The sequence below is a fragment of the Balaenoptera musculus genome, chromosome 2 (genome assembly GCF_009873245.2).
Source record: "Balaenoptera musculus isolate JJ_BM4_2016_0621 chromosome 2, mBalMus1.pri.v3, whole genome shotgun sequence".
Lineage (NCBI taxonomy): Eukaryota > Metazoa > Chordata > Mammalia > Artiodactyla > Balaenopteridae > Balaenoptera > Balaenoptera musculus.
Window position 1 is genome coordinate 25,911,104 of NC_045786.1, and position 17,241 is coordinate 25,928,344.

General features: G+C 53.6%; 1 protein-coding gene across 1 annotated transcript; it reads right to left on the reverse strand.

Moving 5' to 3' along the window:
• Positions 1–1,549: 1,549 nt before the first annotated feature.
• On the reverse strand, positions 1,550–4,223 carry LOC118889576 (myosin light chain 1/3, skeletal muscle isoform-like). The gene is made up of 2 exons (XM_036841392.1): positions 4,176–4,223; positions 1,550–3,543 (listed from the first exon to the last, which is right to left on the reverse strand). Exons 1-2 carry the CDS (start codon positions 4,221–4,223, stop codon positions 2,641–2,643), a joined length of 951 nt encoding a protein of 316 aa, XP_036697287.1. The 3' UTR covers positions 1,550–2,640.
• Positions 4,224–17,241: the final 13,018 nt, after the last annotated feature.

Sequence of the window (17,241 nt, forward strand, 5' to 3'; positions counted from 1 at the left end):
ATTAAAAAAAATTGTGTCAGGAAAGTAAAACCCAGGGGGGCACATTCAGCTCTGTGGTCCCCTCAGCCTTGATGCCCGATTCCCATCTGCACGCAGAAGGGAGGCCCGTGTATCACTAACCTGTGTGTGCCGGTCCCCCATGGGGTGCACTCCTCCCAATGCTCAGGGTCACGAGAGCCAAGCTGGAAACAGGAGGCGGTGGTCTGAGGGGCTCTGCTGTCTCTAGGGACGGGGGAGAAACTGTCATCTTGGTTCCAGTCTGCCCAGACCCCTCATTCGCAGCCTGGTTCCTGGGTGTCACCGGCACACCCACGGGAGGGACAGGAGGTCTTCCCAACACCAGCTGCATTCCTGCCCTGGCCCCAGGGGTTCTCCACGACAGGTTCTAAAGCTTGTTAAATGCAGGCAGGGTGGTTCCGGTGTGATGCCATGAGGCTGGACAGAGACGCAGAAAGACACCTCACCCTTTCCAGCTTAAGTGCTGGCAGGCACGCAGGTCCCCATACTTTAGGGCACCCACCAGGACAGAGGGGATTGAATGCCAGCTCCCCAGCCAGGCCCACACTGGCAACTGCAGACCCGTGGACACTGTGCAGGGAGACCTGGAACCCCCCCTTCCTTACCTCTACTTCTTTCCCTCCTGCAGCACTGAGCACACGTCCCATGAAAGACACAAGGTCCCTGGGGATGACGTCAATGCTTCTTTTGGCAGATGGGACCATGATGCACATCTGAGCCTCTGAGGTGACAGCGGGCTTGGCTCTCTGCTCATGGCACTGGGGCAGCCACGTCCATGGCACCTAGACGTTCCGTCCGCTCTTCCGGGCTTGCTCCCAAGCCTGCACCTGCAGGAGTTCAGCCAACCCCGACTGTTGAGGCTGCGGCAGGATGAGCCCAAAGAGGCCGAGCCTGCAAGGCCCCGCAGTCAGAGCACCAGTTCCTCCTCCTGCACGAAGGGGGCTCTGCAGCTGCCCCGCCGGGGCCAGTTCCCAAACGAGACCCCGGCTCTTCCCTTGGACTGTTCCGAGGGGTGGAAATACAGAGTGTTGGTGCTGGAAGGATGATAGCAATGGTAGCTGTCATTTATTAAGCACCTACTGCATGCCAGGCATGTTAAGATGATTTCTGATCCTCAAGTGCTGGAGGAGGTGCGATTCTCATCATCAGGTCACGGTGGAGGCCACGGAGCTCTGGGGAGGCTGTGAGTGAGATCAGGGGCACAGACCTGCATCCAACTCCAGCTCTGCCCCTTACCAGCTGTGGGACAGGCTGCTTTCTTAAGCTCTCGGGGTCTCGGCTTCCTCATCTGTAGATGGGGAAGCTGCAAAGGGTGGCCCCCCGTAGGGTGGTAGTGAGTCACTGCACAGGCAGTGTGCTCACAGCAGGGCCCGGCGCCCAGGAAGGGCTGCCAGAGTGTCAGCTGTCACCACAGGGAGGACGAGTGATTTGGGCCCAGTCAGCAGGGCAGCAATAACTACAATCCCAGTCTGTCCGGCCCCAGAGCCCGTGCTCTTCCCTTTACATATGAGGAAACGTGCATGGTGGGGAGGGTGTCAGGAAAGAGGACTTGTCAAGATGGGCCAGCTGCTCTGTGACTGTCCCAGGGCTGGCAGCCCTCTCTGATGACCCCAGCTGTAGTGTCCACCCCACGAGAACACTGAAAATCTCTGACAAGCCCCTTCGGCCTTTGGGTTATCTGATGCCACCTCTGGGAGCCAGGGTTTAATGCGGGAAGCACTGTCTCTTGCTTTTGCACCACACAGGCCCTCTCCAGCCCTCACTTTCTTCAAACCGCACTTCCCAACAACTCGATCATGAATGTAAGAAATCCATGAACACAGACCAGTGTTCCTTCCCCACCATAATCGACTCAGATCTTAGGAGCTCTACATGGATTTTTAACCACCCTTTGCTGCCAACTTCTCCATTTTATTTGACATAAATACTCAAGATTTACCTTGCCTAGACTCCTCTCTGTTCGCTACGCCCATCAATACAAGATTTCACCGCACTTCCAAAAAGCGCAAAAAGAGAGATTCCTGCCTCTTTTAAACCCTGGACTTAACAAGGATCATTTCCGTTGGAACCAGAGAAAAACAGACGCTTTCTTTATTCCCCTGTGGCCTCTCTCTCCCTTTCAAATTTCCCTCCAAGAAGGCGAATACAAACGTGTTACAACTGACTCCCAGCTTTAAGAGACAAATCACCGCGGTTTGGCACAGAGACAGAAGGGAACAAGGGAGTGCAGGGGAATGGGGGGAGGGGAAGGGAGGTGGTGTTTCTCAGGAGGCCAGACCCTGGTTGTCAGCCTCCAAGAGCGCCCCTCGCCCCAGGGCCCTGGTCCCTCCCTCCGCCCGAATCCACAGCGGATGGAGGTGCCCGGTGCGCTTTAGGGATCCCACGTGGAGGGCCCCCGGAGGTCACACTGCACCCTCCCTGGGGCATGAGCGGCCAGTGAGGCTGTGACCGTCCTCCTGCTCTGGTCGGTGCACAGGGACGTCCCTGAGCTTCTGCTCCCGAGGGATGTAACATCTGGGGTTTGCTGGGCTTGGGAGCAGCCTGTGTCATCCTCGGCAAGGAGAAGGTGGGGGAGGTAGGCAGGAATGAGAAGAGGAAAGGGGGGCAGACAGCTGGATCAGGTCAACCAGCAGAGAAGGAGCAGTGCCCGGAGGGGCAGGGGGAACGGAGGCAGGTCCTCCAGCGCCACGCGCGGAGCCCGGACACCCTGGGTGGGGGTGGGGTAGGGGGGTGGGGTAGGGGGCTGCGGCCTCCCTTGGAGACCAGCAAGCGCATGAACTCCTCGTGGTGCACCAGCTCGTCCCTGTCCACCTCCTGGTCGCTCGGCTTCTCGCCCAGCCGGGTTATCACGTGCCGCAGCTCGGCCGCGCCCATCAGGCCGTGGCCGTCCTTGCCGAAGACGCAGAAGGCCTCCTGGATCTGGTCCTCGGCGTCCCTGCCCTTCACTTTCCGGGCCATTAGGCCCAGGAACTCGGGGAAGCCCACGGTGCTGCTGCCGTCGCGGTCCAGCTCGCCCACCAGGTCCCGGAGCTCGGCCTCAGTGGGGTTCTGGCCCAGCGACCGCAGGACGGTGCCCAGCTCCCGCGTGCTGATGGCGCCATCCCCGTCCTCATCGAACAGGGAGAAGGCCTCCTTGAACTCGGCCACCTGCTCCTCGGTAAGCTGCTCGGCCCTGACTGTTGTGGGGAGGCGGTCCTGCACACGGACGTGGCCGGGCGCCGGGAGGCGGCCAGGTGCGGGGCCGGCGGCTGGCGTTCTGGCCCCGGCTTGACTTGCTGGCGCCGAAGAAGGAGCCGGGATGTCCCTCACCGTGCACACTCCCCGCCCTGCGGTTGCCTGAAGTCCGGGTCCTGTTGGAACAGGAGTCCAGGCCCAGGCAGCGGGCCGGCCGGCTAGTTGCACTGACGCCAGCAGCTCTGGGAAAGGCCGGGCCCTCCTCCCCACCGCCCAGAGCCGCCGGGACCAGTGGGGACACCTCCAGAGAGGCTGGTAGACAGCCTCTAGAGAGATGAGTTCTGGGTTTGCCTACGGGAATCCCAACCCCCCCAGTCTTCACACCCTCCACTCAGTAAAACCACCGGCTCTGAGCTCTTTCCTGCCTGTAGCTGAGGCTTTTGGCAGGAGGAAGAACAGACGTTGTCTTTGCCTGAAAGTAACTCCCTTTCCTTTTCTTTGGCTTACAAAGTCTGAAAACCTTATGATTCCCAAGAGGGTTTTCAGAGGAGGAGAAAAGAAAAATATTTTTTCTTCAGATAGAAGCAGGCTGTCCCCAGGTCCTCCAGAGGCTCATGTGTATTCCACCCACAACACAGCTAGTTAGCGAGCAAACTAACAGAAACACGCAAGATAATGAGATACTTTCAACAAATGCTATCAAGGAAATAAAGGGTGGTGATGGAGAGCCTGTGGGGAGGTTACTTCTGCAGCGATGGTCGTGGAAGTCTTCTCTGCAGAGGTGGCACCCGAGGGTGACCTGAGGGGGAGAAAGGGCCTTCCAGGCGGAGGCCAACAGGTTCCAGGTCCAAAGGTAGGAGAGGCTCGGTGTGGCCAAGGGACAGAAAAGAGGCCGGTGCAGCTGCAGCCCAGGGTGAAGGGGAGAAAGCAGGAGATGAGGAAGGGCAGACAAGCGAGGTTTGTCAGAGGCGAGAGGAATTCACGTTAATTCTCCGATCCATGGGAACCCCTGCACATTTTAGCAAGGCCATGTCTGAAAGTCTGAGCTTCTGGTTTCGGGAATAGGAATGGACAGAGCTGAAGAAAGGGGTGTTTTTAAGAGGCGGTTCTCGAGAAGGTGAAGTGGGATGCCCATCAGGCACACACGCTCAGAGCTCGACTCCCAGGAAGCCTGGGGAAGGACCAGCCACAGAGTGAGAAGAGGTGGCTTTGCCTGTGGGAATCCATGCAAATCCAAAGTGGTGAGACCCAGAGGAGCCAACGAAGGACTGAAGGAGAAGAACGAGGCCGATGCTGCCCGACTTCGAAACTTACTGTCAAGCTGCAGTGATCCAGACAGTGTGGTGCTGGCTGGAGAGCAGACGAGTAGATCAGTGTAACAGAATAGGGAGCCTCAAGAGAGTCACCTGAGCTTTGACAGTGGAGCAAAGACGGTCTCTTCAACAAATGGTGCTGGAACAACTGGACGTCCACCTGCAAAAAAAAAAAAAAGAATCTGGGCACAGACCTTATACCCATCACAAGTAACTAAATGGACCATAGACCTAAATGTAAACACAAAACTAGAAAACTCCTAAAAGATAACGTAGGGGAAAATCTGGATGACCTTGGGTTTGGTGATGATACAAACCCAAGGTTTGTAGTTTGAGTTTGGGTTGGGTTTCGATGATGATCTGTGAAAGAAAGAAATGACAAAGTGAATGCTTTAGTCCGAATGTGTCTCCCCTCAAATTCACATGTTGGGGGGACGTATTCATGAAATGCTGCAAGGGCAGGAGGAGAAGCACTGGACAGAGGCGTGTAGCTGACAGCATCCTAGGGAACCAAGGGCCAGCATCACGATGAAACTCGGGCCTGACACTGTCCCGCTGCTGGACTGCGTCCTGCCTCACCTACGAAGGGTAAGTGGACAACAGGTTTATGCAGGTTTCTGGGTCATGGCCTGTGTTCTTCAAAAAGACACGTTGAAAGGGAGCTCAGTGAGGGTTTTAAACAGAGCTGCTCATGACTCACAAGGCACAGGGCTGTGACAACTAAATTGTTGCAACTCGCTGGTTAGGAAACTATGACAGAGGGAATGTTTTTCATTTCCTAGGCTTCTGTATTCTCCCCCTGCGGCCTCTCAGTGCACTGATTCCTTTCCCTACAGCATATACTTGTGGTCTTAGGACCCATTTAAACATTTCAAAATTACTGGGGACTCTAAAGAGCTTTTTAAAATGTCTGTCAATATTTACTGGGTTTGAAATTAAAACTAATAAAATTTTAAAATGTTTAAATATATTTTTATGTATTTATAACTTTTAAAAAACAAAAAACCCATTACATGTCAACACAAATAACGTAGTTTTATAAAAAAATTAATTATACTGTATAAAAAAATAAGAGTGGGGCTTCCCTGGTGGTGCAGTGGTTGGGAGTCTGCCTACCAATGCAGGGGACACGGGTTCGAGCCCTGGTCTGGGAAGATCCCACATGCCGCGGAGCAGCTGGGCCCGTGAGCCACAATTACTGAGCCTGCGCGTCTGGAGCCTGTGCTCCGCAATAAGAGAGGCCGTGATAGTGAGAGGCCCGCGCACCGCGATGAAGAGTGGCCCCCGCTCGCCGCAACTGGAGAAAGCCCTCGCACAGAAACGAAGACCCAACACAGCCATAAATAAATAAATAAATAAATAAATAAAATTTAAAAGTTAAAAAAAAAAATAAGAGTGGTACCTAAAAACATAATTTTGCAAACCTCTTTAATGCCTGGCTTTATAAAACATGTCTGCTTTTGCACTTGATCTATGGGAAGATGTTTTGATTTGAAGTGCATGATAATCCAGCTTCACACAGCTATGCACACCTGGCAAAGGAGAGAGCATTTAATGACCCTTTCAGGTAACTGTGGTTATTCTTCTTTGATACCATATCAAAACTTGTCAGGCGGTAGCTTCTTTAAGGTTGGTTGTAGTGTGAACTCTGAAACCATGCCAATGAACTTTTCATCCGGTTACATTAAAATCCATTGGTCAGGGGGCTTCCCTGGTGGCGCAGTGGTTAAGAATCTGCCTGCCAATGCAGGGGACACGGGTTCGAGCCCTGGTCTGGGAAGATCCCACATGCCGCGGAGCAACTAAGCCCGTGAGCCACAACTACTGAGCCTGCGCGTCTGGAGCCTGTGCTCCGCAACGGGAGAGGCCGCGACAGTGAGAGGCCCGCGCACCGCGATGAAGAGTGGCCCCCACTTGCCGCAACTAGAGAAAGCCCTCACACAGAAACGAAGACCCTACACAGCCAAAAATAAATAAATTAATTTAAAAAAAAAAAAAAAAAAAGGGAAAAAACTCTACTAAAAAAAAAAAAAAAAAAAAATCCATTGGTCACTCCTGTGCTTTGAATGGATCTTTTACCCATGCATGATTCTGTGATGCTATGCATTGGTCATTTGGAAAATATTGATTTACTGAGTTCTGCAGATCTTCTGAACGTTGAATCATTGTATGTATAATTTAAAAAAATCACATTCATTAATATTACCACCAATCCCATTAGAAAAGTCTTTAAGTACTGGGAAGTCTCAAGCTCACAGTGGCAAATACAAAATCTAGAAAGTTCTAATTTTCATTTGGACACTGAAATTTTATTATTGCAACAAATACTGTCAGTTATTTTCCCTGAAGTGCCAGGCTCACTTCATCGCTTTTTGAGAAAATGCCAAATACCAAGTCTTAGTAACCATAGTTTGTCTATCAGCTGTTCTTTCCCAAAAACTGGTGTTCCATGAAAAAAGCTTACCTTGTGACTTATGTATGCACACAAGTGCTTTTCTTACAACAAATCATACTAGACTACTCAGCAGAGTATTACGGATGTGCATGCAAGGGTTGAAATAATAATTTTACTACTTCTGCGAGAATGTTCTTAAATGAAGCTGGCTTTTTAAAAACTTGAGACCATGTGGTGGTGAAGACTATAATGCCTGCTGGTACAGGAGCCTTGATTTTTGCTAAGGGGCTGGTGATTTCACCCACCAGGGCTCTGAGCTCAGTGCAAAAAGCTGACACGGTGAAAGTGGCAAATTGCGTCTGGTATTACGAGAATAGTTGTGACCACCCAGGCTTCCTGAAAGGGTGTTGGGGACACCCTCCCCTCAAATGGATCCATGGAACACACTTGGAGGACCACAGTGGTAGAGTTGAGAATCAGGAGTGACCCAGGTGTAGAACTGCCTGGGCTGGAGGTGAGAGGCACCGAGGATGCTGGGATCCTGGTGGGGACGGCGGGGTTGGCTTTACAGAGTATAGTGTTAATAAGGACCTCAACAGACCCACAACGAGGGCACGGCCTGCTGCAGCTACTTCCTTAGAAGAGAAGATGACCCAAGGTGTAGCCTTCCCCCCTGAACTGGTGCTATCATAGCTTTTGTTAAACAGAATTTGTGCCTCTCCTGCTGGGCGCTATAGAGGAAGATAAAGATTGGGATGCCTAGTCTTTTCAACCAGCTCCATTCCTGTGCCCTCCTAGAATGGGTGTGGCCGCGGGCCTCTCTCTCTCCTTCTCTCTCTCCCTCTTTCTTTCCCACCCCCCATTTCCATACAGCCACTCACCAGCCCTAACATTTACTTATCTACTTCCTTTCCCCCCAGTAAAATACAAACACCTTGTCTTAGTGTTATCAGGTTGCTATGACAACATGCCACCCCCTGGGGGGCTTGTTAACAGCAGAAACTTATTGCTCACAATCTTGGAGGCAGGAAGTCTGAGGCCCAGGGGCAGCCTGGTGGGGGGAGGGCCCTCTTCCAGGTTGCAGACTTCTTGTGTCCTCCATCACTGGATGGAAAGGACCTGGGCTCTCTCTGGACTCTCTTTAAGGTCACTAATCCCATTGATGGAGGATCCTCTCTCGTGAACTCATCACCTCCCAAAGGCCCCGCCAACTAATACCATCACCTTGGGGGTTAGGATTTCCACATCTGAATTTGGCAGGGGCACAAACACTCAGAGCATAGTACACCTTTCCAGTGGAATATTTATGGGTAAACTGCCTGTTCATTGGGCAGTTACTCTGTGGCAAGTGTGTATCAGGCACTTTCATTCCTATTGTCTCGTGTCTCCACGTTACAGATGAAGGATGTGAGAATTAGCAAATGCGTGAAGGTCAGATGACCAGCAGGCTGAAAACTCAGGAACTAGACCTTCCAATTCCTACAGCTCCCTGCCTGTGGCTGTTTTCTTCGCGGTTCTCCCCAACTCAGTCTTAGACCTTCTTACTCGGCACCTGGAAAACCCACTCGGGAGGCGGGGGACTCACACGCAGTAGGTATCCTCCGTTGCGGGAAATGTTGGGACACACCTGCTGATGCAGAGCCCTCCTGCCAAGCTCCTTGGGGATCCACCTGCCAGCTGAGCCCCTGCATTTGATGTTTGGAAAGACCCTCAAAGTTAACATGACAAAGTGGAGCCGTTGGTCCTCATCTGAACCTGCTTCCCCTCAATCTCCCCATCTCTTAAAAAGAACCCATCCAGTTGTTCAGAACCAATCCCAGAGCCACATCTAATTCCTCCCTTTCTCTCACACCTCATACCCCATCTTTCAGCTTCACCTCGACACATCCTCTGCGCCAGGCTGCATCATCTCCAGGCAGGACCACGGCCACAGCCTCGTAGCGGGTCTCCCTTTTTGTGGTATTCTTCAGTGATGTCATTTTCTGCTGAAACACTATAATGGGCTTTCTTTGGATTTCAGTAGAATCCAAACTCCCTATGGTGGCCCTCTTGGCCACATCACTGCCCTCCTCGCCAACACTCTGCTCCAAGCACACTGGCCTACTTTCTGCTCCTTGAACGCTCCCATCCTGATCTCCACCTTGGTATCTTTGCATGAGCTGCTCCATCTGCCTGGACACTCTGTCCCCGACCTTCAAGTGGCCGCTCCTTCTTGTCACTTCAGTCGAAAGTCAAATATCACTTCATTGCCAAGCCTTCCCCAACCACCCACTTCTAATTAACCACCCTCCTCCACCTCATCCCTTCTGCTTTATTCTTCTCTTTTATTTTCTTCATAACTTTTACTTCTACATTGATCTTGTCTGTGGACCTGCTTCCTTTCTGTTTCTTCCCATGTAATTTTCACCAGAGGCAAGTCTGCTTCTGGTTTCTTCCCCTGCCAAGCCCTCTGCGGTAGGATGGCCCCCACGCCCAGGAGATATTTGCTGAATGAACAGAGTACAGGAGGGTCAGCCTTGCCTCCACCTGCAGGAGGATTGGACCCGTGTCTCTCTTCAAGCCCTTGCCTCTGGTTCAAACCCCATGGGGTGCCTCAAATGCTCTTGCCCAGGTGCCCACTTTATCCACTGTGTGGTCTGTCATCTCTCCTTACTGTTCGCAGGTTTGCTGAGTGGCTCTGTGGGGATGGGTGACCTCTGCGTTGACCCCTGGGAGCAGCTGCTGATGCTTTACCCTCTGTACCTCCACCTGTGGCTTCTCCCCGGTTTCACACCCCTGCACTGACGCTAGAAAGGTGCACCCCGCCCCCATGCACACAGTCTGCTGTCTGGGCCTCAGGAGGATGGACTTACCTCCCAACTCCCTGCAAGCCGTCTGGTACCTAGCACTTTTATCTGACTTGCTCTTTATTATGGGATGCTGGCCTGGCTCCTTAGAGAGACCCGAGCACAGTCAGGGTGATGAGGCCTGGCAGATCAGCGGAGACTGGACTTCTCCCCTCAAAGCCGAATGTCCGACTGGCGTGAATCTAGAGGGACCAGGCAGAGGGAGGGCTCAGGATGGAGGTGGGAGAGGGTCCTGGGAAGTGGAGCGTGGCCCAAGGACCTGGGGTAGGGCCTCCACCTTCTCCCCTGTGGCTTTAGGGACAATCTGGGAAACTCCCAATAGCTCCTCGGAGTCTCCCCGATTCCAACCCACTCTTCTCAGGGAGAGTGCAGGGCTATCCCTCGTCTCAGGTTGTCTTTGGGGTGTTTGGTCTCAGCAGCTAAATTTCCTACCTCTGACTTTCCATCCCTAAATCTCCCAGAAATGATGAGACACGCCTGGGATTGCAGGGGGCATGCAGCTTACATTGCTGTTCTGGAATCTTTGCAGTTCACAGTCTAAGAAGCAACAAGACTGACAAAGACAAACACGGGACACGGTGATGAGACACCGACAGCCGAGTTCAAGCTCACCTGGGGACAGCGGTGGCCTCTGTACCGCGCACGTAGTCTTGACCAGCTCCTTCTGCTGCTTCTTACTTTCCAAGGCCGGGAGGGGCTGGTGACGCTTTGCTCTACTTTCCGACTTATACTGACCACGGGAAAAGCAACACTTTCTTAGTCACGCTCGTTGCCAGCAGAGGGTCTTCTCAGCTGTGGGGATTGGGGGGCTCCTTCTGTGGGAACCAGGGGGCCTGGGCCGTTCTTTCTCACCTCCCACCGAAGGCCGTTCCAGCCTCAGAGCCTGAGCCAGCTCTGGGAATGACGTTTGCTCAGCCTTGGTCTTGTGTGAATCATCAAGATTCCTCCAGGCCTGTGTCGGGCTGGGCTGCAGTTTCAGTTCAGGGAGGAGACCGTTGATCTGGATCGGAGCTGTGCATCGTTGAACTGAAGTCTGACAAATAACCAGGTACGTCATCTTCCAGGACACAGGCACTGCCTTGTGCCTCCTGCTCAGGGATCATACGCTGCCGGGTGGTTTGCGTTTACGATTCGAGGCCTCACCTGCAGAATGAAGTCCACCGAGTGTTGAGGAAGCCAAAGGCCTGGATCGTTCTGAGCGTTTCCTGGGTCTTCCTGGGTTGGCGGGTCCTCCTGGCAGGTCCTGCTGCTTTCTCCAGGCGTCTGGTCTTCAAGTCCGCCTCCAGGGTACCCCCCGGGGCCCCACCTGCCTTTAATCCTTCCACCTGCACCCTCAGTGTCTCTGGGGGCCTCATCGGGCTTTCATGCCCAAGGCGACACAGGGACATAAAGTGGCCTGTGTTTAACTGCTGAGAGCCACTTTGAGTAACTCAGGATTAAACCATCACCCAAAACCAAAGCACATCAGTGCTAAATCTCACAATAAAAGTAGCCGAACAAGTCAAAGTCTGCTTTCCTGGGAAAAGGACGATGTTTTGTGATTTCCTGAGGGCTCAGTAATTTTTCCCAAGTAGCTCGTCCTGCAGTGACTCACTGCCTGCCCTGTCTGTGGGCAGGGGAAGGGGTTCCGGGCTGGCCTTGGGGCAGAGGCCAGAGGACAGCAGGCTGGAGGGGCCAGGGCTCACGTGTATGACCCACCCGCCTTTCAAAGTTGTATCTGATGTTTTGAAAAAAATTGACAAACCGAAACTATTACAGGGACTGATGTTGCTGAGGGGCTAGAACTCCGTGCTACAAATCTTTTGATATCAAGACGCACTTGCTAAGTGGCTAAGGAGGCCCGTCTGTTCCTCTAAGTCCCCATCGCCACGGGGTGGTGGTGGTGCTAATTACATTGAGGAGACCAAGCTGCTCTCCCCCGAGGGGTCAGGGACTCACTAAGAGGCCGGAAAGGTGTTGGTTCCAAGTTCCAAGCCTTTGTAGTTTACGCTGGTGATGAAAACCTTTGTGTTTAATACAGGAAGATGCGTGGGCGCGCGCATGCGCGAGGACATGCACGCGGCTTAAGCCTTCATGTGTGAATGCGTGTACCTGCTGGTGAGCCCCTGAGGTGTGGAGGAAGCAGGAGGCTTGGGGCGTGAGCTGGGCACCTGGACAAGCCCTCAGACGAAGCAAAGCGGCTTGGAAAAGCACAGTTCCAGCTCCCTTTGAGGTCATTCATCCAGTGGATTTGAACTTGGTCTCGGAGATCCTTGGACTCTGCAGAGGTCCTTCCAGAGACGCCAAGGAAGCAGGAGAAGGTGAAACGGAGCAACTCAATTTCCTTCCTTTCCCCACCGCCAAGCAGGAAAGTCTGCTTTTAACCGCTTCATCTGTGTTGGGCAAATTGCGGCTCTCGTGGTTCATGGTCCTCACCTGTAACCTGGGCGCAGCGTGGCCCAGGGCACTGTGCATCAATGCGTGGAAGGTTCAGGAGGGTAGCTGGAACAGTAAGAGCCCAATGAATATTAACGATTATCTGTCATACGAATAAGATTTCATTTGCAACGTGGCTCGACTGCTAATGAAATTCTGAAAGCTACCATCCAGTGCAACACCCTCATTTTCAGACATTGTAACCCATCAAATGTGAGCAGTTACCCAGGTCTGTACTACTGCTTAGTGAGGGACAAAAATGGGCCTCGCAGTAGGATCTCCTGGCTCCAAGGCAGGTCCTCTTCGTGCTGCCCAGGACGGCTGTCCTTGGGGAATGGACCCGAAGGCATTTGCAGCTGCAGAGGGAATCTCTCTCCAGCCCCAGTCTCCCTGGAGGAAGGGAGAGTGTCTGGTCACTGCAGGCTCTCGAGGTCCAGCTTGGCTCCAGCACATCTGTTGAATGGATGACAAAGGCTCTGACCAAAGTCATACGGCTGGGTGGAGGCTGCGCTGGGATAGAACTCAGGTCTCCCGGGACGAGTGACCGACCGGAATTGGGTGAAGGCGGGGGTGGGGGGGGCGGGCTTGGTGCCACACGTGGCCTGTGTGATGGGGAGGATGGGGCGAGAGGGCCTATGACGCTGTGTCATCAACTGTGTGGTCCCAGAATCCCAGGGAGAACCAAGGTCCAGTCCCGGCTCTGAGAGCCACCAACAGAAAGCCCTCCATGTGCCCACCTGGGGACATTGAGACAGGAGAGGTGAGCTCAGTGCAGGGTCTGTCTGGGGACCTGACATCCCACCCTCAATACCCCGTCCATCCTCCATTTCCTCACCCAGACCACAGGCTTCGTGCCTGATCTGAGTTTTTGGGAGAGAAGGGACTAAAAGCTGGAATTGCTATTTTCGCTAGTGGGGCGCTAGCAGAACCAACATTTGTGTGGTCTCTGTAACCAATTGGATGCAGGAGAGACGGGCCTCCTGGCATCTGGGAAAGCTGGCTGCTCTGTGGTCGGCTCTGGAGAGCATCCCGGGGCCTGGGCAGCCCCTGACCCCTAGACCTGACGGGGTGAAGCCAAGGCAGCCTTTCGGAGGGAAGCCTCGGGAGAGAAGACCCTGGGCGGGCACTGTTTTCATTCCAGAAAGGACATGGATGATGCATGACACGTGAAGTGCTGGGGAAGGGGAGGGTGTTCTGGGCTGGGCGGGGGAGCTCTTCATGGTGGCCAGTAAGAGAAAGGGCCCCCCAGGCTGTGCCCCAATCCACCCAACACCTTACTAAAAATGAAACAGGGGATTCCAAAACTGTGGCTTCTAGATACAAATAAAGTCCATTTGGAGGAAGGAATTGCAAATGCATCTCAGGGGGAAGTGGTGTAGCTTGAGGAAACAAACAAACAAAATGACTGTGAGCCCAATATTTAGAATTGGTTTAGAGCACTTTTCACTGTAAATGATAACAGCTTGGAATATACTCCAAGGGAAATGGGCCAGTATAAATGACAGGCTCTACTAGCAAGAAAAAAAGAGAGAATCACATAACAGCAAACACCTGCCTTTTCTGATCCTGCACGCTGTGGAATCAAGCAGGAGAGTCAAGCCAGGATCTGGGGGAGGGCGTGGAGGGCAGGACAAGGAGAACTCCTGCCAGAACAGAACAGAAGGATGTTAAAATTGTAATAAAACGGAGGATCAAGGAAGGAGAAAAAGCTCCACTCTCTTTTCAAGATGCCAGAAAGTGGTCAGGCATGCTTTTAAAAAGTGAAGAAAGCTCTTAAAGGAGAATTAAAGGCTAGAGATCTTCAAAAAACCCGCATTGTTTCCACCTGTTCAGCAAGCACAGCCATTACTAACACGGGTGAAGAAATTGGAATAAAATTAGGGGAAAAACCTAAAGTTCAAAGAAATCTGCGTAGCCAGAGACGAGGGTCTCAAGATAGAGAGGAGGTCAAGCAAGAATCAGAGGGCAGCTTGTCACACAATGTTCCGGAAGATAGGAGAACAATGGTAGACTTAATGCATGCTGACATATGCAGGTGATGCTGAGAGGATATTGCAAAATGATGGCGTTCTTGGTGACATTGTTTCCAAGGACTTCATGGATATGTCCTGAGAACCGCCTGTGTACCAAATCCACTGACCCAGTTAGCTAATTTAAGATGTAAAACTGACTCGAATCAGGTAACCAGCATCAGCTGGGCTGTGCCGCCCAGCCAGGTACTTGGTGAGAGGCAGAGAGCGGGGATTGAAACACATCTCCTTCAGGCTCATCTGTGGTCTTACCATCAATCCACAGCCCCTGCCCTTCTGCCAGAGCAAAGCCAGGTCCCTGGGCAGAGCCGTGCCTGTGCTTTGCCACAGTTCATGCAGACAGGTGTGGATGGAGTGGTCGAGCCTGGCTGCCAGCTCTCGCCAGGGCTCCAAGGGCTGCAGGGGCAGGGCCTGGCTGTCCTTAGCGGCTGGCGTGTGAAGGGCAGTTATCAGAAGCTGAGCTGTGCTGTGATGCGGGACAGAAGGGGTTGGGCTCTGCAGTCGGGCGAACCCAGATGCAAATTCCCGGCTCTTCCATGAACCTGTTTTGTGACTTCTCTGAGCCTCAGTTGCTTCATCTGGAACATAGGAGTAAACAGTGAGGACAAGATGAGATCACCCTTTAGAGCCCTTTGCACGGCACCTGGCACACAGGAGCTCAGGTGTGAATATGAATGTCACCCTCTCCCCCAGATAAATGGGGCAGGGGCACGGGCGTGGCTCTACCAGGTTAGGCAATGAGGTGTTGACAGGCGGGGATGGATGTCCAAGGAAAGGGTAAAGCTGGTGGCAACTTACATCACTAAACACAGATGCAAAAGGTCCTCATCAACCCATCACCGAGGGTGGCAGGAGTACCAGGGGCCGTGTTGTATCAGGCACAGAGCTCTTCCTCACTGTCGACCAGTTAAAGCTGATATCAGGCTCCAGAGCAGGAAAGAGCAATTTCCCAAAAGAAAGAAGCAGTATGAGAAATACATTGTGTTTCTAGGAAACTTGGTTGGCTGGACAGGATTGTGGGAGAGAGACCGCAGCTATGGTGGCACAGAAATGGCTCCTAGCGTCTTATGATGAGGGAGGACGGAGAGGAGACACATCAGCTGTGTAGATAAGACAAAAGCCTCAGGGCCAGCAGACGACAAGCACTTCTTAGAATGTAAAAGAATTATGAGAGGAGGTGGGTGTAGGAGTGGATCCCATCAGAGGAAAAAGAAGGCTGAGATTCGAGTTAGGGGTGAGAGGTAAAGGGCGTCTGGATTGGTGAGACCATGAACCATGGCGGTTGGGAGAATTGCAGTGATGGATAATCATTGCAAATATGTAGATGGTTTTTATAACTAAACATCTTGTCCAAGAAGAGACCTGGAAACGTATCTGTGGCTTATGTACAGGCTTTGGAAGCAAGATGCTCAAGGGACCCAGGGCGGTGGTGCTCAGATGCAGGGTAATAAGGGTGGGTGAGCTTGGGAACCATGAGACGGCTGGTGGGAAACAGGACCCGGCATCTACCACAGGGGAGGCGAAGTTACCCGCCCCAGGCTTGTGGGGAGCCAGCCCTGTACCCACAGCTTCCCGGGTCCAAAGCCAGTGATCAACCAGCTGCTTTGTGGCTTCGGTGGGAGCGCTGTGTTCAGGGTGCGGGCCCAGCAGGGCTCCTGGGAGGGCAGCCCCATCACCCGCCGTCTCTACTGCCCCTGAAGAAGGGTGCGGAGCCAGGGCTGCTCTCGCGGGATGACAGTGACTCCCACGCGGGTGTCCTCTCTCGCTTCCCGGGGTGGATCTCCCCGGGCAAGAGCAGGGCAGGGCCGTCCCCGGGGAGACTGGCACAGGGGGAGGGACAGGCAGGTCCCTGCAAGTCGGGGGAGGCAGAGGAGCCTCCAAGACCTGTCCTGCAGTTTCCTTGGTGTTTCACCCACAAAACCCAAACAGCAGTAAACGCACTGACGTGTGTTCCCGGGTCAGGGCCCCGGGAAGCTGAAGCCACCCACCGTTGCGCTGGCTCTGGAGGCCTGCACACCTCTCGCAAACACACACTCATGCACACACGTCACTCTCGCACAGACACGCAGCTACTGCGCGTGAAGGCTCTCCCGCCCCAAGGGCTCACCCAGCCGCCCTGGAGGGGGTCACCCGTCCTGTCACAACTGCAAGGGACTCAACATCCTCCAGGCAGGGGATGCCCCTCCTCCTGCAGGGTCCCCACGGCCCGAGCTCTTGATCTAAACTCTGCTGTGCAGAGCAGCGGGCACAGATGAAACAGGTAAGACCGTGGGTCCAGGGAGTTTCCTAAACAGGTTTCTGTGCTTAGGGCTGACTTAGTAAACCCACGAGCCAGACCAAGTTCACAGCTTCAGCCACCCCATTCTACATCCTCCTACCGCCTGGCATCTTCAGGGTCTGCCTACTCCAGCCCAGTGCTTTCCAGTCTTCCCGCAGCTCCCAGGCAGGACCCCTCTGGGATTGTAAATGAAGGGTCCCCTCCTTCCTGGTGTCTCTGTAGAGAACCCTGGTCTTAATAGAACGGAATCAGAGAAACTGGGGAGCTAGAGGAGGAGTATTCTGCAGGGACAGGAAGCCTTCCCCTCGGCTCTGAAACCACACTTTGAACATTCAGTTAATAAACAAGTCTCAGCACCACCTGTGCACCCGGCTCTGAATGCAACCGGCTCCCTGCTTTCCCGAAGCAAAAAGGCAGGCAGCCGCATCCCCGCCTAAGGATCTGCCAGCCACGCTGGGCTGGAGAGTGATGACGCCCGCAGTGCCATTCTGGGAGAATCCCACTCAATTCTACCACCACCTGCCCTCCACCAGCCCCACCCCGTGGGATGAGAGCTGGCCAGCAGCCCCGAGAGAGGACAGGACCGCTGGACACAGCCCTCCCACTCCTCCAGGGCCTGCCATGTCCGCTGAGGGAGGCTCCTCTCCCCTTCCCACCCCTGTCTCTAAAATTGGGGAAGCCCTCTTGAGCCCCCCTCCCCAGCTTGGCCAGGGTCCCTGTGAGAGTCACATGGGCAAAAGCCTCTGGGGTGCCGTGGTTGGCCATCGGGAGT

Bases quoted from the DNA above. Each gene is read 5' to 3' on its own strand.
- LOC118889576 (XM_036841392.1), bottom strand. From the start codon at position 4,223: ATGGCCTTGCTAAAATGTGCAGGGGTTCCCATGGATCGGAGAATTAAC. The intron at 3,544-4,175 runs GTGAATTCCTCT...GGATTCCCGTAG, and splicing joins CCATGGATCGGAGAATTAAC to GCAAACCCAGAACTCATCTC.